This window comes from Podarcis tiliguerta (genome assembly GCF_965153285.1).
Source record: "Podarcis tiliguerta genome assembly, chromosome: 8".
NCBI classification, from domain to species: Eukaryota; Metazoa; Chordata; class Lepidosauria; order Squamata; family Lacertidae; genus Podarcis; species Podarcis tiliguerta.
In genome coordinates, this window is record NC_139541.1 from 13,075,309 (window position 1) to 13,102,232 (window position 26,924).

Consider the following 26,924-nt stretch of genomic DNA (forward strand, 5'->3'; position numbering starts at 1 on the left):
CCAGAGCTTTCCAATGAAACTGGCCCCTGTTTTAGGTGTCTGGTTTTGTTTTTGATTAAATGATGAAAAGTAGTGGGGGGGTTTAAGACTGTTATGCCACTTTTTTTTTTTTCAAATTCTAGGCAGTTTCTAAATTCTTCTAAATAACCAAAGCTTAGATCCATTAATCTTGGTGGGTCTACTCTTAAGACTTAGCAGGGATATACCCAAATATCTCCACTAACAACACCACACTCTCTCCCATATGTGCCCCATTTCCTCAGGTGCCACAAGTGCTCCCCATAGGAAAGACTACTTAGGACACTCTCCCCCACCCCAAATCAAGAGTCCTATGCCAACCAACTTCCCACAATCCTCATGAGCTTTGGTGTGTAAATTCTGACGAAGTGTGTATTACACACAAAAGCTCATACCTTGGAAGCTTATATTTAGTTGATCTTTAAGGTGCCACTGGAATTATTTTTTCATCTTGTTATTTATTGTAATACTTACAGGTCACCCCCCACAGGCCAACCACATACATGTCCCACTGATTGAATAATCCACTCCCACACAACACAGACCATTCCCACACACATCATTCCCATACATACAGACACAATTAACGTGTTATCCCCCCCCCAAACCATTAACATGTCCCACTCACCCCATAATCCACGCGTCATTTCGATACACACAGACCATTCACGTGCCGCAGCTACCCCATGATTCACGTGTCAATCCCATACACACAAAGATTGCCAATTCGCGAGTCGGGGTCCTCTCCGGCCCCGCCCCGCCCCCCAATATCCACGTGTCACTCCCCCCCCCCCCAAGCCGAGCCCATTCCCGCGGCGGCCTTCCACCCACCTCCTCTTGTAGTCGTCCCTCTCCCGCTTGACTTTGGCCAGGACGTTGTAGAGGGCGCGGATCTCGGGCGTGATGGTGTCGATCTGGACGCCGACGCCGTCCGGGTGCACCCAGGAGACGCCGGGCCCTTGCAGGGTCTCCAGGCCGCCTCCGCCCGTCCGCCTCACCTGCGTGTAGCTCCAGATGGTGCCGGGCAAGCGGCTGTAGTGCTGCTGCGAGGAGGAGGAGGAGTGGTGTGACGGCGGGTGCGAGTGCGAGTGAGGCAGCTGCGAGGCGGGAGCCGATGCCGGCGGGAACGAGGAGAATGAAGCCGACGACGGAGGAGGCGGGTGAGGAGGAGGAGGCCCGGCCGCCGCCGCCGCCGCGGACGGCACGTAAGGGGGCATGGAGGGCGGCACGGGGTCCGTCTGCACGGCCTGGTGCCTCGGGAAGCGCTTGTAGTGGAGGCGCCGCTCGCGCTCGCTCAGCTGCTGCGCCTGCAGCTGCTTCTCCAGCAGCCGGTTCCGCCGCTCCAGCTCGTGCACCTTGGCCAGGAAGCAGCGGAAGCGCACGTTGAGCCCCTTCAGGAGGTGGATGTTGGAGCCCAGGTCGTTCCGCAGCGCCGCCGTCACCGGCGGGGCCCCGCCGACGCCGTCGTCCATCTCGCCCCCGACCCCCGACGAGGAGGCCGGCCCCGCCGACGCCGGGAAAGCCCGCGCCGCCATCTCGCCGAACAGCATCGAGTTGAGCATCATTTTAAGCGGCGTCGCCCTCCCTTTATCCTTCACTGAGGTAAAAAAAAATGTTTCTTTTAAATATCTATATATCTATTCCTCTTACCACACGGGAGGTCGCTTTCCCTGATATTGTTTTTAATATGCAAATTAAAAAAAACAATCAGAAGTTATTTCATTCTTATCGTTTGAATTATTCGCCGTCGGCCGTTGGGATCCGGCCGTTGGATCGGTAACGGCCGCCGCCGCCGTGGAATTCAAACGCCCGAACGTTCGAAACGGCCATCCTCGCAGCTTCCTCCTCGCGCCGAGGTGAAAATGGACTCGATAAGGGGGGAGGGGGGAAGAAGAAGAGGAAGATGCGCCGGCGCCGCCGATGCTGCTGCCGCCTCTGCAGTGCTCGCCGGCTAACTAACCCAAAAGGCGGCCACTGAGCGGCTTGGGGTTGGCTGGTGGGGTGGGGACTGCGCGGAGAAGGACCCGCCCACTCCGCAACGCCTCCTTTTTTTCTCTAGTCCCTTTCCTATAGCTTGAGCCCGCCCCTTCTGTCTCTTAGCCACGCCCTCTCCTCCCGATCTCTTTTCTATACGCCTGTCTTGGCCACGCCTCTCATTCTTTTATGCAGCATCCCTCCTCAGCATCGAGCCGCGCCTCAGACTCCTCCCACTCCCTTCCCTCCGCGTTGCGGTCCTCCGGCGTGCTCCTGCTGGCCACGCCCCCCTCCTTGCGCGGCTTGAGCTCAGGCGTTGCTCCACGTGGGCCACGCCCACGTCGCCGCCGGCGTCGCCCGCTCTAACCACGCCCACGAATCTGCGTGTGTTGGACACGTGCTCCGTGCGGTGGGTTTCTACGTTGAATTAAAAGAGTCAAGGGGGTCAAGTTCGTCCGGGATTCACATCGTGGCTGCTCAGTGGTGCTGAGGTGCATGAACTCTGAGTATGCTCGGGGACGTTTTTTGTTTTAACTGCGCATGGCAGTTCAACGTAAGCCAAAATCACATATAGTTAAAACTCATTGGGTTGCATGGCCGGCTGGATTGCCAAGGTCATTTTTCCTGGAACCGTGCCCTCTTTCCTCCCCCTTTTACATATATATATATATATATATATATACCCTGCGCATAAAGCTGAATACACAGTAGTTAAATGTGCATACGTTTCAGGCTTACTGTTCAGCTACACTCAGTGTGGGGAACCTGGGGTTTTCCACGTGGTGCTGAACTGCAACTTCCATCATCCCTAGCCATTCATCATGTGGCTGGTGGGTGTTGTAGCCCACCAGCATTCCCCACACTGATCTACACCAGCTCACCAAATCAGTAGTTAGCGTGACCTTGAAGCTGGGTATAGTTCTCTCTTTTAATGCAGCAGACTGCTAAGAGAGGTCATGCTGCGAAAGTGGCTTGCAGTCTCAGAATGCTTTGCAGTGTTGGAGGGGGCACTGGGGAAGAGAGGTGGAGCTCTCTTGGGTCACAAGCTGTTCTAGCTGTAGCCTGGAATAATAATAATAAAATTTTATTTATATCCCGCCCTCCCCAGCCGGACCCGGCTCGGAGCAGCTAACAACAATAAATTTTTGAACTGGAAAAGAACTAAGAGCCTGCTGGATCAGGCCATTGACCCATCTAGTCCAGCATCCTGTTCTCACATTGGCCAACTAGATACCTTTGGGAAGCCTGCAATCAGGATATGAGCACAACAGCACTCTGCCCACCTGTGATTCCCAGCAACTGATATTTAGAGACATGATGCCTCTTTGGTGCAGGTCCTATGCTTTAGATGTTAACACTGATACAGGTTAGCTGAGTACTCTCTGAGTCAAATACAGCCACCAGGTACGCATTGGGGTATGCTAGATGTTGTGAGAAGCCCCTGTTTTTGCATATCCAAGCAGGCAGCAAATCAAGGGTGCTGTTTTCCATTTTATCCCAAGCCCCTGCAAGTCACCAAACATGACCAGGTGACTGTGGGCAGGCTGCGCTTGAAGGCCTGGACTACAGTAAAAAAAAGTCTGCTTTCATCAGAGTGGAGATTCACCACCCAGCCTCCAGGCTGTTCGCTACCACATTCGTTGCCCCCCTCTCCTCTCTCCCTCCAGCTGCACAGAAGGAGCATTGTGTTCAAATGGAGAGGCTGCCTTCTTTGCTGGCTTCACCAAAGCCTCCCGCAGCCGCCACTGCTGACGTACTAGGGAGCTGGACAACTTGGGCATTGTGTTGTTCACACGGGACATTAAGAAGGGGGGCTCTGAAGAAGGCACTTGTTTTGCTTCTGCTTAAAAGCACATCAAAGCTTGTATGGTTCACTGCAGAGACACTGGCAGAGTTTATCTGACCATTAACAGGCTTTAATTCTAATTAAAATCCACACGGTTCATTTTTCCTGCAGCAAACACACAAGTATGTTTCCTCACCAACGTTATTTGGTTATAGCTCCAGTCATAATAGCCTCATTTGCCTCAATTTCTATTTCTATAAATGCCAATACAACTCATAAATTAATAGTTTTGGAAAACACCACTGCAATCCTCAATTCTTAAGGAAGAGACCATCCCAGCAGTATGAACTTGTCAATCAACCCTTTGCTTCTCATCTAGGCACTGTAACAGCCCCTGCGCCATCTGCAGCCATTGGTTGAGTTTGGTGAAGGTGCAACCAAGCAGTGTACAGAAGTAAGGAAAGTGGAAGATCAGTTTGAGCGAAAGAAAAGAAAAACGAAGCAGGATCTTGTTTCGGGAAGTTTTCTATGCTATGGAAAGGCAAAAGAGCTTGGGGAAGTGGTCAGGAAGCCAAGAGAAACTGAAGCACAGGTGACTTTCATGCTGGCCCCCATTTCCACATTCCTTTCAGGGCTCGCCATCTCATACTACGAAGTCTGTGATCTTCCACTTGAACTTGGGGCCTTATTTTGGTCATCTGGTTTGAAGAAGCAAAGCATGAATTGTCTGGGAGGCATTTGGGGTTTGGCTACTTTAAGGCGTAGCACTTTCTTTCAGGTGGAGAGGCAGTGTGTGCCTTGTGCGTTCTCAGCATACCTCAGGCAAGGAAGCTTCCATCATTGTTGTTCTGTCTGCTTGCTGAAATAATTGCACTGGGTGGGTGTGTTAATCCAGATGAGAGAAAGAGGTATTACATAGAGGCGTACGTTCTTCCTGTATGGAGAAATTAGGGTGCCCTGTTTTCTCCAGCAATGCCGTGTTTTGTGGTTTGACAGTGGGCTGGGGGCCAGGGTGGGGGCAGTATCCTTCTTGTGCACTGAACTGCTGGCAGTTAAATGATTTAACATGTGATCTTCCATCCTAGAGTTGCCTTTAGAGAACTTCTGGAAAGTGTTAAAGAATTAAAGGTTCTTTGGAAACCCAAAGCACCCGCCCAGAGAACAGGCCACTGGTTGCATCTCTGCATGATGTCTCAATCCAGTCAGCCACTGTGGAAGGAGATAGTTTTGACCACATATCTGTGTTAGATGCAATTGTTTTATCCATCAAACACCCAGACAGACTAGAGTCATCTGCCCTCAAAGGAGGCTGCCTGCCACATCTCAGCATGAGGAAAGTTAATCCCAGACAATGACAAGAGAAGCAAATGCATAGGCTGCCAAAATCCTGGAACTGCAAACAGGTTTGGAGGCTGAGGCCTGGCTTTTTTGTCTCCATCTCCCATCTATGAGTCCTTTTTATGTGAAAAAGTACAGAATCCAAATGGATCAAGATTGCCTCAGCCAAGCTCTCAGTTGGTAGGTTCAATTCAAAAGGATGACACAGAGTAGGAGACAATAGAGACCTTTCATCTGGTTAGCATTTTAAGCCACTGCCTAATTGCATTATGGTCTCATTTCATCCCCTGACGAAGTGATTGAATTTCAATTAATAACTCTCGGAAGCAATTCCTTCCACTGAAGTCCGAGTGACTTTGGAGAAACTGAAAGCTTTGTCTTGCGAAAGGATCCATCCGGTCGTAGATCAGATGTGCTGTTGTTGAGCTTATAGAGGTTAGAAGGGACTCTTTCAGTCTTTGACTTCTGTGGGGTTGCCATAATTATTCAGGATGTCCCTAAAGCAATTCCATTATACTTTTGTGGCTGAGAACTGCTGTTTCTCACCAATCACAGATAGTAATAATGATGTCCCCCATTGTTACCTTTTCCTTCCTGGTTTTCAAGGACTAAGTAACCCTCAAGTTCAAGCAGTAAACTCTCTAATTAAGAAACAAAACAGGCTGATTCCATTCACTTTGCCCACAAAGACTTGGTAAAATACCAAGAGACTGACTTCCAAACTCCAACTGTAGGAGGTATGATCTTTAACATATAATTGATGGGTGTTAATTGCTGCTGGGATGGCCAGTGCAATAAGGACGTTTCAGAAATACATTTGGTAAGTGTACCAAGGTCTGGTAATTAGCGGTGAAAGGTAAGAGTGGAATCTCTGCATTGAGAGGCAGGACACTTCCAGTGACCTAATACTATGTGTGAGTTTTCCTGGGGTACTGGAGAGTGCTGTGCTCAAGGGATTTGTGTGGTTCCCCCACATCGTGGCAATTATTGCATCTAACTGTACTGTAAAATTTGACGTAAGCTGCAGAGATGTAGCCTGACGACAGTCACGGGTGAGGTTCAATGTGCGAGTCGCTAGTTCCAGCTGAATGCCACCTCACAAATGACATTTACTGAGCCCATTAGAGGGAGGAGAGGTCTGTCATGCCTGCATACTGGAACATCCATGCATCCAACAACATTTCTGTTGCACTCAAATTATTTGTGTTGGATTTTAATTGTCGTGAAATCAGTTCAGATTGCATAGGAATATCAATAATACGGGAACGCTCTTCCACGAGAAGCAGAGTCAGGGCGTGGGAAATCAGGTTCCAGAACAAGAGGATAATGGATTCATTTCAGCCATTAATTCCAGGCTACACCTCTTGTGTCTAATTTGTCAAAAGCAAACGGTTCAGGGGTTCCTAACGATCCGGGCCCGGCAGCTCCTGTGACCTTACTTGGAGAAAAAAATGTGTGGCAAAGCAGAAAGGAATGCAATGCCCAGACAGGAGTGGTCCAGCATGGGCAATGGACAAGAACTTGCATGTTCTGAGGAAGAGCACCAATATGACTTCATCAGTTGTGGTGACTCAGAGCCCACAGCCTCAAAAGCGGTGACTTTATAACATCAATTCTAAAAGGCGGCGCCTCTTGTGTTCTTCTCAGAGCCTTTTTTCAAACTGTCAAGGTGGGAAGAAGGAAAGGTGGATGAGTCACACAGGTGATCCAGCCTCACCATATAAGGGATAGGGCTTTGGTATTTCCTGGAAGCATCGCCCATAATTCTGGACCAAGAACAAGAGAATTTGCTGGTGGGACTGTACCTGGCTCTTTCGCAGAGGCAGAGATAACAAATGACATCACTGGCAGCTTGACTCATGGATAATCTGGCTACCAACACAACAAACAATATGTGAGCAAGCTCTACAGGATTTGGCCAGGACTTGCAGAGATAAGATTTAAGACTCTAGAGAAAGCAAATGCTGAGAGTGATAACCAGGAATGCAGTGCTGAGAGCTGGTTTGTTGGCTAATGGTTTTTAAAATCTTTTCAGCAACTAAAAAAGTCCACCTGATTAACTGGCCTCAGATCGCTTGCATGAAGAACAGTTAAAGCTACTACAGATGGCAGAACATAATCTTGGAAAAGCTTCTACTTCTCTCATAAGGACATGGGCATAGCCAGGATTTTTTTGGGGGGGGAACAGACCTTTTGTTGGGGGGGGCAGAACCTTAGTTTCCTATGGATTTTTATTGATGGGGGGCGCAGCTGCCCCTCCCCGCCCCCTTGGCTACGCCCATGCATAGACAGTAGAGCAGAATGCCCCTGTGTGAAGATTCCCCATGAGCTCCAGCTGGTCAGAGAGGATGGGAGTTGTAGTCCAGTAACATCTGGAGGGCCAAAGATGTGCTTTATTTCTATAGTGTGCTTTAATTGTTCAAAACAGTTATTGCCTACTATGGAAGGTTGGTTATTGAAATTAATGAATTTGGCTGAGATGGCACAGCTGATGTGTTTAGTTAGAGAAAAATCATTGTTGACATTTATTATTGATCGGAAACCCCTTATGGAAAGGAAAATGAGCTTGTGATATCTGGGTTTGGTTGGTTTATGAAAAGTAGAAGAGTTGAATGCTATTATGGAGCAAGCGGTTTGCATAAGTCTATAAAGCTGATGGTGAATCAGAAGTATTTTCTTTTTCCTTAAAAAAGGTAAAGGTACCCCTGCCCATACGGGCCAGTCTTGACAGACTCTAGGGTTGTGCGCCCATCTCACTTAAGAGGCCGGGGGCCAGCGCTGTCTGGAGACACTTCCGGGTCACGTGGCCAGCGTGACAAAGCCGCATCTGGCGAGCCAGTGCAGCACACGGAAACGCCGTTTACCTTCCCGCCAGTAAGCGGTCCCTATTTATCTACTTGCACCTGGAGATGCTTTCGAACTGCTAGGTTGGCAGGCGCTGGGACCGGGCAACGGGAGCGCACCCCGCCGCGGGGATTCGAACCGCCGACCTTTCGATCGGCAAGCCCTAGGCACTGAGGCTTTTACCCACAGCGCCACCCGCGTCCCTAATTCTTTTTCCTTATTTTCTTCCTTTTAGTTTTTATGTTTAAAATGCTTGGTATTTGATGTTAACATTTCTATATTGCTTTTTCTTTGTTTTTTTCAAGCTTTAATAAAGACAGCTCCCCCCCCCAAAGAAACGGAAACAATACCCAACAATACCAAACTCCCCCAGTTTAAAAGGCCATAGACTGTTTCATTAGCCAAAAGGGGAATATGAATGTTTTTTGCCTCATTCATTTATTAGACTGGTGCCTAAATGATGGGAATTGGAGTCCAACAGCTCCTGGAGGGCACCAGTATTTTACCCCTAGTGTAGACAATACTGAGCTAGGTATGACATGGTCAAAGGCACCTCCCTATATGCCTATGTTTTGAAGGGGAGAGCCATAGCTCAGTGGTAGAGCATCTGCCTTGCATTCAGAAGGTCCCAGGTTCAATCCCTGGCAGCACCTCCAGGTAGGACTGGGACAGATCACCACTGCCACTCAACACAGACAATACTGAGCTAGGTGGACCAATGAATCTAAATATCAAGCAGTTTCCAGTGCTCATTTTAGGTGGACGGCTGTGGTTGTATGGCAGAGTTGCATGGATGAAGGGGCCAACTCTGTGCAAGCGATACTCACTCTGCCAGCCGGAGCTAGCAACTTGACCCAAAGCTGTCCAGAAAGCTTCTGGGTCACCTTGGTTCTCTTACATTTCAACTAGGTCTTTATTACATTTGTTTCTTATCCTATCCTTGGAACCGAAGATGATGTGCATGTGGTTCAGAGGCAGGCACCCATCCAAGCACTTATCAGACTCCAGACCTCCAGAGTTTTAGCCAGGCAGTGTATAGGGATCTACAAGGTTCCTGGTGCCTAAGTGGTGAGTCATGACCCACTACCAAGTTGTGACCTGATCTAAGCTGGGACACAACAGCAGCAGTACCATACAAATAAATGGTAAAAGAACTAGACGACTCTTCTAGATCCTTAGAAGTAAAGGTAAAGGGACCCCTGACCATTAGGTCCAGTTATGACTGACTCTGGGGTTGCGGCGCTCATCTCGCTTTATTGGCCGAGGGAGCCGGCGTACAGCTTCCGGGTCATGTGGCCAGCATGACTAAGCCGCTTCTGGCAAACCAGAGCAGCGCACGGAAACACGGTTTACCTTCCCGCCGGAGCGGTACCTGTTTATCTACTTGCACTTTGACGTGCTTTCAAACTGCTAGGTTGGCAGGAGCAGGGACCGAGCAACGGGAGCTCACCCCGTTGTGGGGATTCGAACCGCCGACCTTAGAAGACTGTGCTCTAATTAGGAATGGGTGAGACATGCTTGGATGCTTCCTCTGAAATTCATAAACCAACAACTAGATGGGTGGTGGCAGAAGGTGTTATCCCTTACACCACAGCTATACAGATATGTCAGAACAGGTACAGACTGAGACAAGGACAGCAGCCATTTCCTCACTAACTTTACTGGACAGGTTGATGGACAGCTTGATGTCTAAGGCAAACCTCGCCCGCTCATCATCATCTGAAAAAATTGCTCTACGTCAGGCCAGAGGGAGACACCATGATCCAGAATAACCCAAAGCAAGCGTGTTTTTTAAAAAAGGCGCTGCATCAGCAAAAGTTGAGTCAGCTAAATTCTGGGGTGTCTCCTTCATAACAGCATTTCCTAAGATCTCAAGTGTGCTTTTAGGGCGATGGCCAAGGGTGGAGTAAGAAATGCCATCCCACACCCAGCACCCCATTTCTTCCCGTTCCCATTCCACAGGAAGAGTCATGATTAAGATAGGGATCTTCTTCATTGCACCACTGCAGTCTTCCCCAACCTGGTGACCTCCAGATGTTTTGGACCAAAAATTCAGTTGTGCTGGCTGGGGGCTGATGGGAGTTGTGGGTCTAAAACATCTGGAGAAGGAAAGACTGTCCTCATCGTGCCTGACAGCCCTACAGCTCAAACCTATCTGAAGAAATTTGAAGTACTTTCACACCACACCCCCATCCTGTTGAATAGACAGAGGGAGAAGCCTGGGAGGTGTCAGAAGCTGAAGAGGCAACAGAGTTTAGTGAGCAGGTAGAGTCTGTGGCACAGAGAAGTACAGAAGCCTAAGAAGAGGCGGAAGCAGGAGAGGAGGGAGGCCAAGGAGCAGAGATGAGCCCAACTGGTGAAGAATCCAGGGCATTCCCCCCTGCCCTGCTGCAAGAAGCTCCCCTCCCCGCTGGTCTCCCAGAACCAGGAGAGGTATGAAGAGGGAGGTGGAGAGGCCAGGAGCATTGGTGGAGTCTCAGATTGCTTGGGAATGACCCAGGAGAGGAGGAAATTTAGGCAGCTATGGGAAGCTTTCACAACTGCATCACAGGGTCAAGACCTACAGAGAAGAGTTGCTGTGTCCATTAGACCTGGCGCTCCTGAGCTGACTGTTTCTTGTAATAAAGAGTTACCATATTTTTTGCTCTATAGGACACACCGGACCACAAGACACACCTAGTTTTTAGAGGGGGAAATCAAGGAAAAAAATATTATCCCCCCCCCAGCCCCAAAGAGCAGCGGACAGGCTCCCAGAGCTTCCCGGGTTTCCCCCCCAGCCCCATAGAGCAAAGAAGCCAAGGCAGCGAGGGCAATCCATCCCTCTCACTTCCTTGGCTTCCTCTTTAGCCTTGCGCAGCCTCTCCCGGCTGGAGAGGCTGCACGTGGCTATGGCAGTTCCCCCACCTCCCGCAAAAGCCCTCAGGAGCCGCGCACCCTTTAAGGAGGGCTTTTCTACGAGGAGGGAGAAGGGACTGACTGGCCACGTCAGTCCCTTCTCCCTCCTGGGGAAAAGCCCGCAAGAGCCACATGAAGCTTGTGTATGGCTCTTGAGGGCTTTTCCTGCCTGCCTCCCCCCTGCATTCGCTCCATAGGACGCACAGACTTTCCCCCTTAGTTTTTAAGAGGTAAAAAGTGCGTCCTATGGAGCGAAAAATACGGTAACTTCACTTACCCTGTGTGATTTACTCCTGACACAAGCTATGATGGCTATGCTTTGCCTCCATGGTCAGAGGCAAGAATGCTTCTGAATACCAGTTGCTGAAAGCCATAGGAGGAGAGAGGACTCTTGTGCTTGAATCTTGCTTGCTGGTTTTCCTTTGGGGCATCTGGTTGGCCCCTGTAAGAAGAGGATGCTGGACTAGATGGGCCATTGCCCTGATGCAGCAGGCTGTCCTTATTTTCTTAAGTTTGGTGCAGGTGTGCAAACCTGAATTTGGTGTGAGCTGTTGTAGCCTAGCAGCTGAGAAGCTGAGCCGCAAACCAGCCAATACCCAGTTCAAACCACCCCTTATCAAGTGGACATCAGGGAAACCATGCAGTCATTGCCTCAGCAATGGAGTGGTAATATTTCCCTATGTTAAAGGCTCACTGTAAAGTTTAAAACAATATATGTTAAGCTGCAAGAATGCAGATGCCCCATGTACAAATAGCAATCCCAATTCTCCAGGTCCTTGGCCTCATTTAGCCAGAGCAGTCAGGCTTGCACATCAGAGAGAGGTATGTTCATGCTTGGAGAAACCTCAAGGTATGCAGACATACGAAGCAAACTTTTTGAGGCAGCGGGGAGCCGAGCAGCACCCCTCTTCCCAAAAGAGTCCAGTGAAGATTGATGGTTGGAGGGGAGAGAATTGTGAGGGTAAGACGGCAACAGCTCTTCAGGATTTCAGACAGGAGTCTTTCCCTTTTTGGACAGAGAGCAGGCATTCTGCATCGGAGCTACAGCCCTTCCTTTGTGTCCATCTAGCTCAGTATTGTGTATGCCAACTCACAGCAACACACTAAGGTTAAAGTCAGGGTTGTCTTCCAGCACTACGTGGAGACAATGCTTGCGACCAAACCTAGGACTTTCTGTGTGCAAGACAGGTGCTCTACTACTGAGCTGTGGTCCATGCCCTAAAAATAAAGCAAGATCCTAGTCCTCATGGTTCTCAGTAAATGGATGATTTAACCAAAAGCATGGGAAGCTGCCTTATGCGGAGCCAGGCCATAGGGTCAATCTAGCTCAGCCCTGTCCACACAGACCACCTGCAGATTTGAGGGATTATAGGCAGGGTGATGCCACTGAGGGTTGAACTTGGGAACATCTGCATGCAAAGCAGGGGCTGTAGCTGTGTTCCCCTCTGTGGCTCCCCTCTGAAGCCCCTGTGCTTCTGTCTCTGTTTCGTTGCAAAGCAAATTTGGAAAAGGCAGTGGGCAGTGGGTGGGGAGGGCAATTTCTAGCTGCCCAACTGTGCTGTCTGGTTAACCAAAACACAAGCACAGATGCCCATTGAACAAGTTGGTGCAATTTTCCCACATGTGTCTGTGGTTCATCCTATTAAACAGGAGCACCCTATTAGGCCTCCTTCAGCATGTTTTTGTCAGAGGCGTGTTGCAACCTCACCTGCCCCAATAAGGCTGAGATCTTAATTACTTTTTTTTTTTTTTTGCAGGCATCAAAAGACATCTTTGGAAGCAACCCCATCCCTTTGATATGCCCAGATGCAAATAAAGGGAAGAAAAAGAACTGGGGAAAACAGCTGACACAAGTCCAGAGATTTTGCTGTAGTAATCCAGAAAAAGACACTGCCCCACCCTAGGCTTGGGGTGGATTAACTAACAGATGTGGGGCTGAACCTAATTCCTGGAAGGCCAGAGAGGAAAACAAATTCTCCTGGAACATTAAAATGCCTAGGTAAGCACAGCCAGGTTTATATATGGTTTGTCCATTTGAGACCCACATTATTTTGTCTGGCTCTGAGTTGTTTCAACAGGTCTTGTACTAGAATATTTGGATGGCCCTCTTCAGGGGTTATTTAGCTGTGGTTCCTTCATTGCACAGCATTGGACTAGATCATCCTTAATGTCCCTTCCAACTCTACAACTCTATGATTCTATTTTCCAATAAACCGTGCTCTTAATTTTTCCCAATTTAAAGTACTAATTCAGTTCTGCTAACTATTCCAACTAGAGCCTGAGACCCATCTGATCTTAAAGCTGATCTCCCAAAAGTTTTGCATCTGTTCTGACTCAGTTTTATTTTGCGGTTTCCAAAGCTGAGTTGTCAAGTTCAGGCAAATTGCACAGGAGCTGAGCTACCTAGATAAAAGCGGGGGGGGGGGGGCATAGCTCAGAGCACATGCTTGGCACATCCAGGCAGCATCTCCAAGTGGAACTGGAAGAGACCCCTGCCTGAGACCCTGGAGAGCTGCTGCCAGTCAAAGCAGACAGTACTGAACTAGATGGACTAATGTTCCAGTATAAGGCAGCTTCCTATGTTCCAGACACTGCCAAGACACTGAAGAATTGTATCAAACCAGAGCAGCAACATAGCTCACCTCTAAGGACTCACAAACAGACCTCCCAAGTAAGCTGTCGAGTCAAGTTATCATCTGTTATACTGCCCAGGAGCTGAGCTGGCTCAATCAAAGCTTGTTGGAGCAGCAACTCATTTGCAAAGGTCACCAAGGGAACTGTGCTGGATCTCACCGGCTACACGGCTCCTGACTACAATCCTATCTGCCTACACACCTTAGATGTGAGCAATGCGGCTTCTCTGGTGTCTATTCAGCTCCTCATCATCTCTTTTGCTAGCAAAGCTCGGCAGATCAACAAGCACAGATCAGAACATCCCACCAGACTAGAAAGGCAACAACATGAACCATCGAGAATACTTCACGGAGTTGGAACTGCAGTCTGAATCGGAGAACAAGATTTGTGAAAAATAAAACACCATCTAGTGTTACTGAGTCCTCACTGAGATTTTGAAAGCCAAGGGTGGAACCTCGGAGTGAAATTGGCACATTGTGCTGTTGTGGAGCTCCCATTCACTCTCAATAGCGCTTGTTGTGTGCCCCTAAAAAATCTCCATGTTTGGGGGTTTCAAAAACTGGTTTCTGCCAGAAATCTCCACCGTCTCCTTCGTGTTTAGGAACATTAGAAGAGACAGCTGAATCAGGCCAATGGCCCATCTAGCCCCGCATCCTGTTCTCACTGCGACCAACCAGATACCTGTGGGAAACCACAGCGCTCTCCCCTTCTAACAGTGGAGGCAGAACAGAGCCATCATGCTTAGCAGCCATCAAAAGGCCTCTCCTCCATGAATTTGTCCATTACTCTCTTAAAGCCATCCAAGTTGGTGACCCATCGGCAGGTCAGCTGTCTGCTTCATGAAGTCATCCTTTCTTTTCTCTGTCCCAACATGCAACTTTGTTGGCTGTCCACGAATTCTAGTGTTAGGAGAGAGGGAGGAGAACTTTTGAGAACAGCCTCTGCCAAACTGGTTCTTGCCTCGCTAGATGTTGGACTAGGACACCCATCAGCCCCAGCATCATGGACTGGCAGGAGTTGTGGTCTGAAACATCTGGAGGGCGCTGGGTTTGCAAAGCCTGTGTCAGAAGGAAGAGGATATTGATTTGTAGCAAACTTTACTTAACTACTTCAGGTAGGAATCTGGGCCTGGAGGGGAGGAGCAGACTTAAATTCCTTAAGAAACTAATGGAGGGCAAAATGGGCTCTTACATAACCATTCTTTCATCTCCCACACCTCTTGGGATAGTGGGAGAACATTTAAAGCCACATGGAAATCCTCAGATAAGTCATTCAGCAACCCTCCACCACACCCACCCCTTGGGGCTTCCTAAGAGGGGAGGGGAGGATTCCACGTTATTAGGCACATGAGAGTTGTATAGACTCTCTGCAACACATTCGTATGTGTGTTTGTGTGTGTGTTTCCAGTTGCTGTTGGTTTAGCAGAATTTCTGCAGAAATCAGAGCCTCGCCAGGAGATGGGAGGACGAGGTGGTCCAGAGAGGAACAACTATGAAGAACCTCTTTAGAAAAAGCACACCAGATGACAGTTCAGTGGTGTGCGGTCAGTGGACTAAGGGGACTAGGCTAGCCCCCTAAATGTTTTCCTGGCACCTCCTTCCCAAAGCCTGGGCAGCTTCTGCCTGGCTTAGGGAGGGAGGTGCAATGCTCACATGTGTGACATCGGGACATGTGTGGCATCCCCGCTCCCCAATCACCCTCGCAAGTTTGCGCCTCAGGCCCTAACTGTTCCCCTGTGAAAAATTTCACCGCACACCACGGTTACAGTTCCGGGCATGCACCTGGGAACTTGCACAAACAGAGGCTCCAAACAGATAAAAGGCCATCTTGTTAATTTTTTATAGGAGTGAGCTAATAAGAAATCTTAGGGACAACTACAAGGTTTCAGAATGAGAGAGAGAAGCTCCACCACCTCCATTGGCTGGTTTTCAGCATCTGTGAGCATTGCCTCACCCAGAACAGAACTGATGTGACTCTCTGCAGCTCAAACTTCAAGAAGAGACGTGCTGTCAGAATCATGCCCACAGAAGCGCAGAAAGTGGAGGCAACACCATTGCAGCATGAAGGATAGGCCTTAGCCGCTATTGGGGGGGGGGGGGAATACTTAGGGGTCAAGTTAACGAGCAGCCCAGCTTGTGTAACTGCGATTCCATAGTAGTGCAGAAAGTTCACAGAAAGGGGTGTTGGACACAGAATTCAGCTTCTGAAAACTTTTTAAACCCAAAGATTCTGGTCTGGGCGACACAGCTGTGAAAATCGGCTTGAAAGCATGTGAGCCATTGTTGTTGAAACCTCAGAAGCCGGAGATGGCAGCCCCATAAGATGTCCGTAGTTGGGGTTGTTAGCAAAGTCAGTTGAATAATGCGAATGGGAGTCCAGAGAGAGAGAAGATCCTGGTCAGACTTTACTGAGGAAAGTTTATAATTTGCGAAAAGAGGAACAGAAAAGCATACAAGCAAGAATGACCTCGGCCCAATCTTTCAGCCTGATGTACATCAGTTCACAGGGGACTAGTCTCTTCCCTCCCTCTTTCTCAGTTCAGTCAAGGGCAGATGTCATTAGAGCAACTGGGTGTTGAAGCCTCACTTCAAGGCTGTCTCCGTGGCGCCTTCCGCAAAGAGCTTAATGAGCTGGAGCAAAACCCGGTTTCCCAGCCGTTGGCCGCTTGCACCTCAGAAGGATCACTCCCAGGCACAGCTGCGATGATGATACAAGAAAACTGACGCAGAACTTTGCTGCATCGACGGAAAGCATCCCTCTTAGGAGTTTAGCACCAAGCCCTTCCACCACCACCTCCTCGCCCACGACACACCTTTCTGACCACAAGCACTTGTATATGCACAAAATTTCATACACTCCTGAAGAGAGATCCAGACAACACCTCTGTGTTGGCTCTTGCTGCTGGAGGTGGAAGGCTTGCCCATCTCACTCCTGTGCCCTGCTTCTCTTACAGCAGGCCGCGTATAAATAAAACGCAAAGTGTACGTAGATTAATCAAGCGGTTCCATGCGAATACGTCTGACTTCAACACTTGTCTTAATAAAGGTCACTTTGGTGCGTGTTAACACAGTGGTTTGACTTCACCCCCCAGAGGCACACTCCATTAAGGTACCCCTGCCTGTACAGGCCAGTCTTGACAGACTCTAGGGTTGTGCGCCCATCTCACTCAAGAGGCCGGGGGCCAGCGCTGTCCGGAGACACTTCCGGGTCACGTGGCCAGCATGACGAAGCTGCTCTGGCGAGCCAGAGCCGCACACGGAAAGGCCGTTTACCTTCCCGCTAGTAAGCGGTCCCTATTTATCTACTTGCACCCGGGAGTGCTTTTGAACTGCTAGGTTGGCAGGCGCTGGGACCGAACAACGGGAGCGCACCCCGCCGCGGGGATTCGAACCGCCGACCTTTCGATCGGCAAGCCCTAGGCGCTGAGGCTTTTTACCCACAGCGCCACCCGCGTCCGTGACCAATGACAGGCCTGAGGGAAGGGGTGTCTTGTCTTCTGGGCAGCTCAGGATTTCCATACACACTGCCCAGGCTTGCACCTTGAGGAGGTCCCTTTGGTGCTGTTAGCACAGTGGTTTGACTTCACCCCCCAGAGGCATACTCCATTGCCTCTTGACATAGACGGATGGCAACAACAACAGCTTAGGTGGGATAAGCAGATACATGCAATGCTTTTATTTACCATATTTTTCCATGTATAAGACTAGGTTTTCCCCCTAAAAAATAATGTCCAGAATTTGTGGGCATCTTATACATAGGGGCCATCTGCCCCCATTTTCTTAAATTGTAGTCCCCAAAAATAGGGGGCATCTTATCCATGGGGGCGTCTTATAGACGGAAAACTACGGTACCCTTACATCACAGTTCCATCGCAGAGGATGGCTAATGTGTGTGTGTGTGTGGTGAGTGAGAGAGCTCTTCTCTCTACATCAGGCTGGGGACAGATTGACTACATGCCCACTAGGAAACAGAATGACTCCAGACAGCATTCAGAGACACCTGAAATGTGATGTTCAGAAACAACAGCAGTCAGAATTGATTCATTTATATACCCCACCTTTCCTCCAAGAAGCTCAAGGTGGCATACATAGGGGGGAAAGAATGTGGTCTGGCATCCAACCTGTCAACGGGGCACTGCTGAATGATAGCATGAAGGTCTGCAACAAACACTGCCTCGAAGTGGGGCAGGATCTGTGGCCATTTGTTGTTTAGTTGTTTAGCTGTGTCCGACGCTTCGTGACCCCATGGACCAGAGCACGCCAGGCACTCCTGTCTTCCACTGCCTCCCGCAGTTTGGTCAAACTCATGTTGGTAGCTTCAAGAACACTGTCCAACCATCTCGTCCTCTATCGTCCCCTTCTCCTTGTGCCCTCCATCTTTCCCAACATCAGGCTCTTTTCCAGAGAGTCTTCTCTGCTCATGAGGTGCCCAAAGCACTGGAGCCTCAGCTTCAGGATCTGTCCTTCCAGTGAGCACTCAGGGCTAATTTCCTTCAGAATGGAGAGGTTTGATCTGCTTGCAGTCCATGGGACTCTCAAGAGTCTCCTCCAGCACCATAATTCAAAAGCATCCATTCTTCGGCGATCAGCCTTCTTTATGGTCCAGCTCTCACTTCCATACATCACAACTGGGAAAACCATGGCTTTAACTATACGGACCTTTGTTGGCAAGGTGATGTCTCTGCTTTTTAAGATGCTGTCTAGGTTTGTCATTGCTTTTCTCCCAAGAAGCAGGCGTCTTTTAATTTTGTGGCTGCTGTCACCATCTGTGGCCATAACCTGTCAGCAAAGAGTTGGCTTCCCCCAATGCTTCCAGGAAGAGTGAACAGCTCATCTCGTAAGGCCTGGAGAGAAAAAAAGACTCATTTTGCAACTGGGGGGGAGGCTGCTTGATTGTTTCTTCTTGAACTCCTCCAAAATTTGGGAGCTGGCAGCTCTAGCTGGGACTGCATCCTTCAGTATCCTGACAAGGGCCATAGTTCAGTAGTGAAGCATGTGTTTTGCATGCAGAAGGTTCCAGTTTCTATCCCCATTGGCATCCAATGGTAGGGCTGGGAAGCACCTTTGTTGAAAACCCTGGAGAGCTGCCGTCCGTCAGTATCAGCAGTACTGAATTAGATGAACCAATGGTCTGGCTTGGTGTAAGGTGGCTTCCTGTTTTCAGTCTTCAATCCACTATCTTTGATCCATCTTGGTCAACATTCTACATGTTTATCCATGAGTCTCTCCAGGAGTTGAAACGTTCTTACTCTGCACATTAGTGCCGGGGGCAAGAATGAAGCAATTGCTCACGTGCCCAAAAACAAGAGTCAGAAAGCAGGGGGAACGACATCGCTTGGCTTGGATGGGAAGGCAGATCAAGGCGCCTTCTCTCATCCAGGTTGGTGCAAAGGCCACGTGAATTGCCAGAACTGCCGCTCCCACCTGGCAACAAAGTGGTTCTAGATGGTAAACACTGAGTGGGGTAAAAGGCGCCGTCCAACTGCACAAACTGAATCTGGGCCCTAAAGACTGGGGGAAAAGACGGCTGCAGTTCTTTCACATTGTGAATTCTGAATAGGACACCAATAATAATAATAATAATAATAATAATAATTTATTATTTGTAGAAAGGAATTGTGGCTGTTGCTTGCTTCTTTCTTTCTTTCTTTCTTAATAAATGACACAGAAAATAAAAGTAAAGTAAACAAATGCTAATACAAAATTAAACTAAAGAAAAGTCATGTACCCCCTGCCCTGCAAACATAAACCCTACATACCCCTGTGACACGGAAACGCCGTTTACCTTCCCGCTAGTAAGCGGTCCCTATTTATCTACTTGCACCCGGGAGTGCTTTTGAACTGCTAGGTTGGCAGGCGCTGGGACTGAACAACGGGAGCGCACCCCGCTGCGGGGATTCGAACCGCCGACCTTTCGATCAGCAAGCCCTAGGCGCTGAGGCTTTTACCCACAGTGCCACATCTCTTACAGCCATTTCTAATTATTGTTCTCGCTTACACTTTACATACTTAATCCATTCATATCAACATACTCTTTTTAGAGTAATGTTTTTCCATATACTCCTCAAAACATTCCTCCAGGAATCGTGGCTGTTGCTTTTTAGTGGCGCTCTGTCACACACTTTACCAGGGACAGCCTGTCCCATTTCGCCATCTGAGGCTCCCAACCTGCATGTTCCCCACCTGCTGAAGGCTCACTCGCCAGGGTCTCAGGAAGGTCACATGAGGCCTCTGCACAATTTCATGGGGCTCTCACAAGATCTCACCAGAACCCAGAAGACAACGCATCTGCTTCTCCTCACTTCTCCAGCAGCAGGGGCACACCCTTGGATTTCACCACCTGAGGCAGCTGCCTCAGTCTGCCTCATGGTCGGGCCGGCCATGCTTTCTACCCTACCTAAAGCCAGATGGGCTATTTGCAGTAATCATCTTTATATCTCAGCCTCATTCACAAGATGCCAACAGGGAGTTCCATCCAGCAAGCCCATGGAGTAAATCCTGGCAAAGAGAAAGCAACTCCTACCCTAGACAACACCCAGTAATGAATGAACCTCACGTGGCTGTGCTGTGAATCTGGATCCAGATTCTCGTTACTCAAATCACACTGTGTCCTACTCTCCACCTCTACAGTGGCCCTTTCCAGTACCATTTCCTAGTTTCTCTCAATATCCACCTCCCTTCACTTGTTCTGGTCTAACATCACCTCCCAAAAGTTTCATTTCCCCAACATCCATTCTCTTGTACAGGTGCCAACTGGATCTTCTAAACCAGGTTTCTCCAGTCTGATTCTCTCACCCTACAACTCCCACCAGCCCCAGGCAGCCAGTCATTGGAACACTGGATTAAGAGGGAGCCTTGACCTGATACAGCAGGATGGTGCTGAGCCTATTTCAGAATACACTAATAGATAGCATTGGTTCCATTGTTCAAGATTCAGAGGCAACTTGTCCCTGAGTGCCAGTTGCCAGGGAACAGAAGCAGCTGCCTTGGTGCCCTGCTTGTGGGCCTCCTGGAGGCATCTGATTGGCTCCTGTTGGTTGGAAAAATACTGGTTTATGGAAAGTGGAACAGTTGGATGTTGTTATGGAGCAAATATTTTGAACGGTTCATTTTATGTAACTGACAGGAAGAGAATCAGAAGCCTTCTTTCTTTTCTCCCTGCCCCCAATTTCTTTTTATCTTGCTGTATCAAAAAAACCTTCAATTTAAAAAAAGCATTTTAAAATGGATACTGTTAGGAAAGAAGAGACACGGGTGGTGCTGTGGTCTAATCCACAGAGCCTAGGGCTTGCTGATCAGAAGGTCGGCGGTTTGAATCCCCGCGACGGGGTGAGCTCCCGTTGCTCGGTCCCTGCTCCTGCCAACCTAGCAGTTTGAAAGCACATCAAAGTGCAAGTAGATAAATAGGTACCACTCCAGCGGGAAGGTAAACAGCGTTTCTGTGCACTGCTCTGGTTTGCCAGAAGCAGCTTAGTCATGCTGGCCACATGACATGGAAGCTGTAGGCCAGCTCCCTTGGCCAGTAAAGCGAGATGAGCGCCCCAACCCAAGAGTCATCCGCAACTGGACCTAATGGTCACGGGTCCCTTCAACTTTACTGTTAGGAAAAGGATGCTGAACTAGATGGAGCTTTGATCTGACCCAACAGTCTTTTGTGTCCTTACCAGACTTTTCCTACCCCTTAACGACACTGCTGTCTGAATATTCTGTTAACTCATGAGTGTATCCAGAACAAGGCAGCACACACATACTACATTTGGATCGGGCCCAGTGGCGTAGTGGTCCAGGGTTGTGGGGGATCCACTACCCATTACAATTTCTGCGGAAAGGTCCCTGTCTCCTGCATCCTAGAGGTTATGAATCAGCAGCTCTTATCAGCAGAAGATATGAAAGGGCAGCTCTTTTGTCATTGAGAAGGAATCTCCTCCTGGAGTCCCCACTGGAGCCAGCGTGAAATGAGGTATATCAGCCATTGAGGTTCAGCTCCTAGGATCACGCTGGAGAAGAACATTGAGGAATTGTTCTGTATCCTCCAAAGCTAAGCATTTCGTAACCCTGAAAACACAAGAAGGCAGTGCACAAGTTCTGTTACATACAGTGGAACTTCAAGGAAAACACATTTTAAGCCACTCTGAAGGAAGATATTGGAGCACTCGAAATAATTTGCCCACATACGTGTCCAGAAAATAGTTGATCTAGCTGAGAGGCAACACATAGAACTCTGCAGTGATTGCTGCAATGCATGCCAAATTGCTATTATTTATCATGAGAAGTTTGTTGCATGATCTCGGAAGGGGTGTGGCTGCACTTCTGCATCTGCCGCACTGGTGGCTGGGCCAAAGGTGATAGAGCAGGGATGTGGAACCTGTGAGGCCCTGCAGATCCTGTTAGATCCCAACTCGTCCTCATCCTGGGCCATGCTGGCTGCTGAGGGTCTAAATCCAATATCGTCTGAAGCGAGACCTGTGTATAAAATCCTCCTGACGGTGCCGTGCGTTCCTCAAATGTGAGCTGAGCCGGAAAGAGCTTGTGATTCCTTTGAGGCATTTGAATTGGTGCAGATGTGAAAAGGATCTAGGAGTCTTGGTTGACCACAAACTTGACATGAGCCAACAGTGTGACGCGGCAGCTAAAAAAGCCAATGCAATTCTGGGCTGCATCAATAGGAGTATAGCATCTAGATCAAGGGAAGTAATAGTGCCACTGTACTCTGCTCTGGTCAGACCTCACCTGGAGTACTGTGTCCAGTTCTGGGCACCACAGTTCAAGAAGGACACTGACAAACTGGAACGTGTCCAGAGGAGGGCAACCAAAATGGTCAAAGGCCTGGAAACGATGCCTTAGGAGGAACGGCTAAGGGAGCTGGGCATGTTTAGCCTGGAGAAGAGGAGGTTAAGGGGTGATATGATAGCCATGTTCAAATATATAAAAGGATGTCACATAGAGGAGGGAGAAAGGTTGTTTTCTGCTGCTCCAGAGAAGCGGACACGGAGCAATGGATCCAAACTACAAGAAAGAACATTCCACCTAAACATCAGGAAGAACTTCCTGACAGTAAGAGCTGTTTGACAGTGGAATTTGCTGCCCAGGAGTGTGGTGGAGTCTTCTTCTTTGGAGGTCTTTAAGCAGAGGCTTGACAACCATATGTCAGGAGTGCTCTGATGGTGTTTCCTGCTTGGCAGGGGGTTGGACTCGATGGCCCTTGTGGTCTCTTCCAACTCTATGATTCTAAGATGGCACTGTTTTAAGGCAACAACAACATTTCCCAGGGTTTGGAGAGATGATCCCAAACAGGCATCTGATGGAAAAGAAGAAGTTGCTGGAGGCAAAGAAATAGGGGATGACTCGAGACAGCGTTTCTAAGAGCAAAGGGGACACGACAGGAGAATAAACAACTCTGCTGGCATTTGTACATGGATGGTACTGCCAATTATTCCCCAACTGGGAACAACCTACACAGCTGGCAATACACATCTGCTGTAAGCCCTTCATTACGTGCGCAGACACATAGCCCTGCGCTTATCATACCGGTTGAAATATAAATGGGCGAAGCGCTTTGTCACTGCAAATATTGACCAAGCAGGCGAAACTGTTTTACAACTTGTTATATCTGGTCCTGCCGTGAATCTCTGTTTTTCCCCTGTTTTAACTGCTTGGCTCGCAGAGCTTGTTTTTCTTTAAATCCCTGGATTAAGACAATGACAGGCAAGTTTACAAACTGGGACTGCTCTTAAAATTGTTAATAGAGGCTATTAAAAGTAAACCCCCCCACACACAAATGGGGTACATAGTTTGCCACCAAAAGCCTTCACCACCAGGCCTTTCGAAAGAGGCGCCTCAAGGTCTGGGCCAATTTATCTTACAGCCACTACAACATCAAGGGTACCCTTTGCTACAGTTGCAGAAACACAACCCTGGCCTGGGTTTTTGTTCCCAAAGCAGCCATCTCATGGTCAGCAGTGGGGGCGGAAAAACTTCCGAGAGCCCCAAGGCAGCGCTCGTCAATTGCGTGCCTATGAAGGCACCATTCAGAAAAAAATCCAGTAATACACCATGTGTTTGGTGGGTCTAGCAAGTGAGTGCCTATTTTACACTCTCTTCAGAATGGACTTGGGAGAAAAGGACCGTCCTGTTCCCAGAATAGACACTGCACTACGTATGACAAAATGTTCCCAGCAAGGTTTGGCCCAAGCCATTTGATGTGCAGTCAAAGCCCCTTCCCAATTTCCAGGGGGAAAGCATTTTGTGACCTGGCTTTTCCTGTTTCATTATGAAACACATCAACACCCACCCTTTCTCCCTTCCTGCCCCTTATGCCTTTAACTGACCCCACAAAAGAACTTGTTTGTGCAGGGCCAGACTTCAGCAGGCCCTCAGCACCATGCTGCCAATAGCCCCCCCCAAAAAATAAAACACCACACACACACTGCAGCTGCTGTGTATAAGACAGCTTCTTATGTCATTTAATTCAGCCCTTTATTCAGAACAATGAGAACCAGAATCTTACTTTATTTTTAGGGAAAGGGCCATAGCTCAGTAGCAGAGCACATGCTTTGCACACAGTCCCAGGTGCCGTTCTGAACAATACTGAGCTAGATAGACCAATTGACTCGGTATATAATGCAGCTTCCTGCATTCCTATGCAGAAACAACTCAGGAAGAGGAAACCAACAAAGACAATGTGTAGCTGCTCAACAATGCCATCCCCCTCCGCACATCTAGACAGCAGAGAAGAGACGGGTAGTCTTTGCAGTCTTCCCTCCTCCTGGAACAGACAGGAGAGAAAGAGAGGAAAGGCTACATCTAATTCACACACCTGCCTGCACCTTGTGTTTAGAGAGAGATGTCGACCTCCACCCTGATGGCTAAGTAGCAGCAGATCCCAGCAAAACCCACAGGCGCCAACCAGCATGGATCAGTTGCAACAGAAGAGCCTGCCCTCCTCCCAGGGTGATGCATCCATTGCACCAGGCGAGGCAATCCTGCGCACGGGGCAAGATAGAAACGTGACCGGTATGCCACACAGCCATGTGAAAGTTTGTTTAACAAGCCAGGAGAGCGCTCTTAAGATCTCCCTGCCGGCTCTGCCAAAACCACATCAAGGATCCATCCCAGCAGACCTGCCAAGGAGTTTGCAGGCAGCCGAGGAAAGCGAGTGCCAGGCCCCGTGCTCAGGGAAGGGCTCCAACATTCCCACAGTGGCTGGCTGAACAGAGCTTCTCTCCTCCACTGGTAGAAAGGGTCACGGGATATTAGACAGAGATCTGCCTGTGCAAGTAAAAGATAGAAAACATCCTGTCAAAGGCACCATAGTAGGACGGTGGTTGAGGGCAGCTGAGCAAGGCTGACGTTGGCTAGGCTTTCCCCTTGCTCTAGGTCAAACCAATTCAGCAGCAACAAAAAGTTGGGCACCCCAAAATGAAAGCAGACGAGGATTGTTTCCAGGATACCTTTGGGACAAAGTCATGCATGCTCTCTGTCCTGTGAGGAGCAGATGGGGTTGTCCCTGGCTGTGAGAGGGGGATCCACTCAACATGTTGTGAAGGACACAAAGCGGCAGCCTGGGGGTTTTAAGGTCATGTCAGGCAATAGGTGGGCAGGACAACCCACCTGCTAGTCAAAGTTGGCCAGCAGGCGTGGGGACAGATTGCAGGCTGCATCCTGTGCTAGTTCTAATCAGAGTAGACCCACTGAAGTTAATAGACATGACTAGGGTTTTGCTCTGAGTAGGGCTAGCAAAGAAGTGGCCCTGCCCTGGAGGTTCAATTTCTGTAGGCTCCAAGTCTCCACTGCCCCTTATGCTTGAAACTTCTTTCCAGCACCCATTCTTTCAAATCCCTCTCTTCCATTAAGCCTTTGGGCTTCATTCCTTAGTTCTCACCCTCCCATAGCAACCCAGCCCAATGTACCTGTAGAGCAGCTTTTGTCAACCCTCCAGATGTTTTCAACTATGACTCCCATTAACCCCAGCCAACATGGCCGTAGGATGCTGGGGCTGATGGGAGGGCACCAAGCTGGGGAAGGCCCGAGTCAGGTCAAGAGGTAGAAGCAAAGGGGCAATGCCTTCCCTCCACCTCCAGCATGGAATGTAGCAGCATGTTGTAGAACAAAGCATGATGGGAGTCATGGTCCAGAACACCTGAATCTCCAAGGTAGGCTGTAGGGCTGTGCTTTTATTGATCCAGAGATCCTCCTGGCTATCCCTTCCTCCAGTGGCTGAATTTAGATTGAAATCTCCTTGCGTCACACAGGGTTCATCTTTTGCTGATTACACGTGGTTGTATGCCTGGTGCTAACCAGCTCAGGTAAAATGGGCTTCAAAACAGCTGCCCTTGCCAGGATCGGAGCTCACCACATCACAGCATCCCTACAATGAACTGTATCAAAATCCCAGCTCTCCTCCTTCATGCCATGCTTTCCTTCAGGCCAAGATAGAGCCTTGCAGGGCAGCTAATTAATTTCATTTGGAGGTGGGGGGTGGGTGGGATGAGGAAACTAGAACTGGAACGGGCGCCTCCAGAAACCTTCCAGGGAGCAGCGAGTCAGGAAAGGGCACCTCCGCCTACCCTTATCTGCCCGCACCCAACATTATCATTGGCAAATCACATAATGAGATTTCTCCGAATGGTTATTTGTGTACTTGTGAAGAACACCTTGGTTCAAAAGCTTGCAGCTCATGGGCCACTTCTATAGAAGACTATTCATGTCTCTTAGGGGAGCAGGAAGGAGGAAAGCCAGGGGGGATCATGCACTCCAAACTCTGCTCATATGTGGAACTTGGAAGAGGGAGGAATAATGCTGGACGGCTGGGGAGTGTGGTGGAATGCTGGGCGGAGTTACAAGTGAGTGACAGGTGAAGTGCATCAGGCTGAGTAGGACAGTTGAGAGGCAGAAAACGAGATGATAACGAGGGATAACAAAAGCGTAGGACGGATATTAAGGAGGAGAGACAATTATGTTGTCACAATAGTCAAACTCTTGGAATTTTTTCCCTGCATAAAAGCATTAAATTGTTCCAAGCATTAACTATCTCTGTTCTGGTCTAGGTTATTCCTGCGGGGATATACTCAAACAAGGATATAGAGGGAAAGTCCTTTTGCTCTTGATAAAACTTAGTAGGTGCAGGCTGTAGGTTCTGTAAGGACTTTTAAGGGAGGTCTGATTTCAGTAGTCAAACATCTGACCTGGCGACTTCCAGGGGTCTGGCAGGGGACCGTGAGAACGTCCCAGGGGGTGACGACAGAACACGCCTCTGCACATGCATGCGCTAAAAATGTTAAACCACAAGAGCTACAGTTTGCATGAAGCAGAAGTATTTTGTACACAGACACTTTTCTAAGGGTCAGTACATCAAGATTTCCAGTGAACAGATGGCAGGAAACCCAACCCTTAGGAAGCGGTAAACACAAAGCAGGCAAAACTCATTCCCACCAGGG

The 26,924-nt window shown here is 48.9% G+C and overlaps 1 protein-coding gene and 2 long non-coding RNA genes across 5 annotated transcripts in view; 1 reads left to right on the forward strand and 2 right to left on the reverse strand.

The window, feature by feature from the left end:
• IFFO2 (intermediate filament family orphan 2) overlaps positions 1-1,583 on the reverse strand; it is a gene marked incomplete at its 5' end in the record, with an annotated part of 45,096 nt that extends 43,513 nt beyond the window's left edge. For both annotated transcript variants that reach the window (XM_083454043.1, XM_083454042.1), the window contains one exon: positions 850-1,583. In XM_083454043.1, the coding sequence (XP_083310169.1) occupies positions 850-1,583 (734 nt within the window). The remainder of the gene's footprint in view (positions 1-849) is intronic.
• On the forward strand, positions 1,482-19,137 carry LOC310683950. 2 transcript variants are annotated; one of them, XR_014514579.1, is made up of 5 exons: positions 1,482-1,620; positions 12,613-12,854; positions 13,754-14,603; positions 15,334-15,905; positions 19,098-19,137. It is a non-coding gene; the product is annotated as an uncharacterized lncRNA (long non-coding RNA). The 2 variants fall into 2 exon arrangements; XR_014514580.1 differs by lacking the exon at positions 19,098-19,137 and having other exon boundaries at positions 15,334-16,483.
• Positions 19,138-19,475: 338 nt separating this feature from the next.
• Positions 19,476-22,046, reverse strand: LOC310683968. Its single transcript, XR_014514602.1, has 2 exons — positions 19,711-22,046; positions 19,476-19,671 (listed from the first exon to the last, which is right to left on the reverse strand). It is a non-coding gene; the product is annotated as an uncharacterized lncRNA (long non-coding RNA).
• Between the last annotated feature and the right edge of the window lie 4,878 nt (positions 22,047-26,924).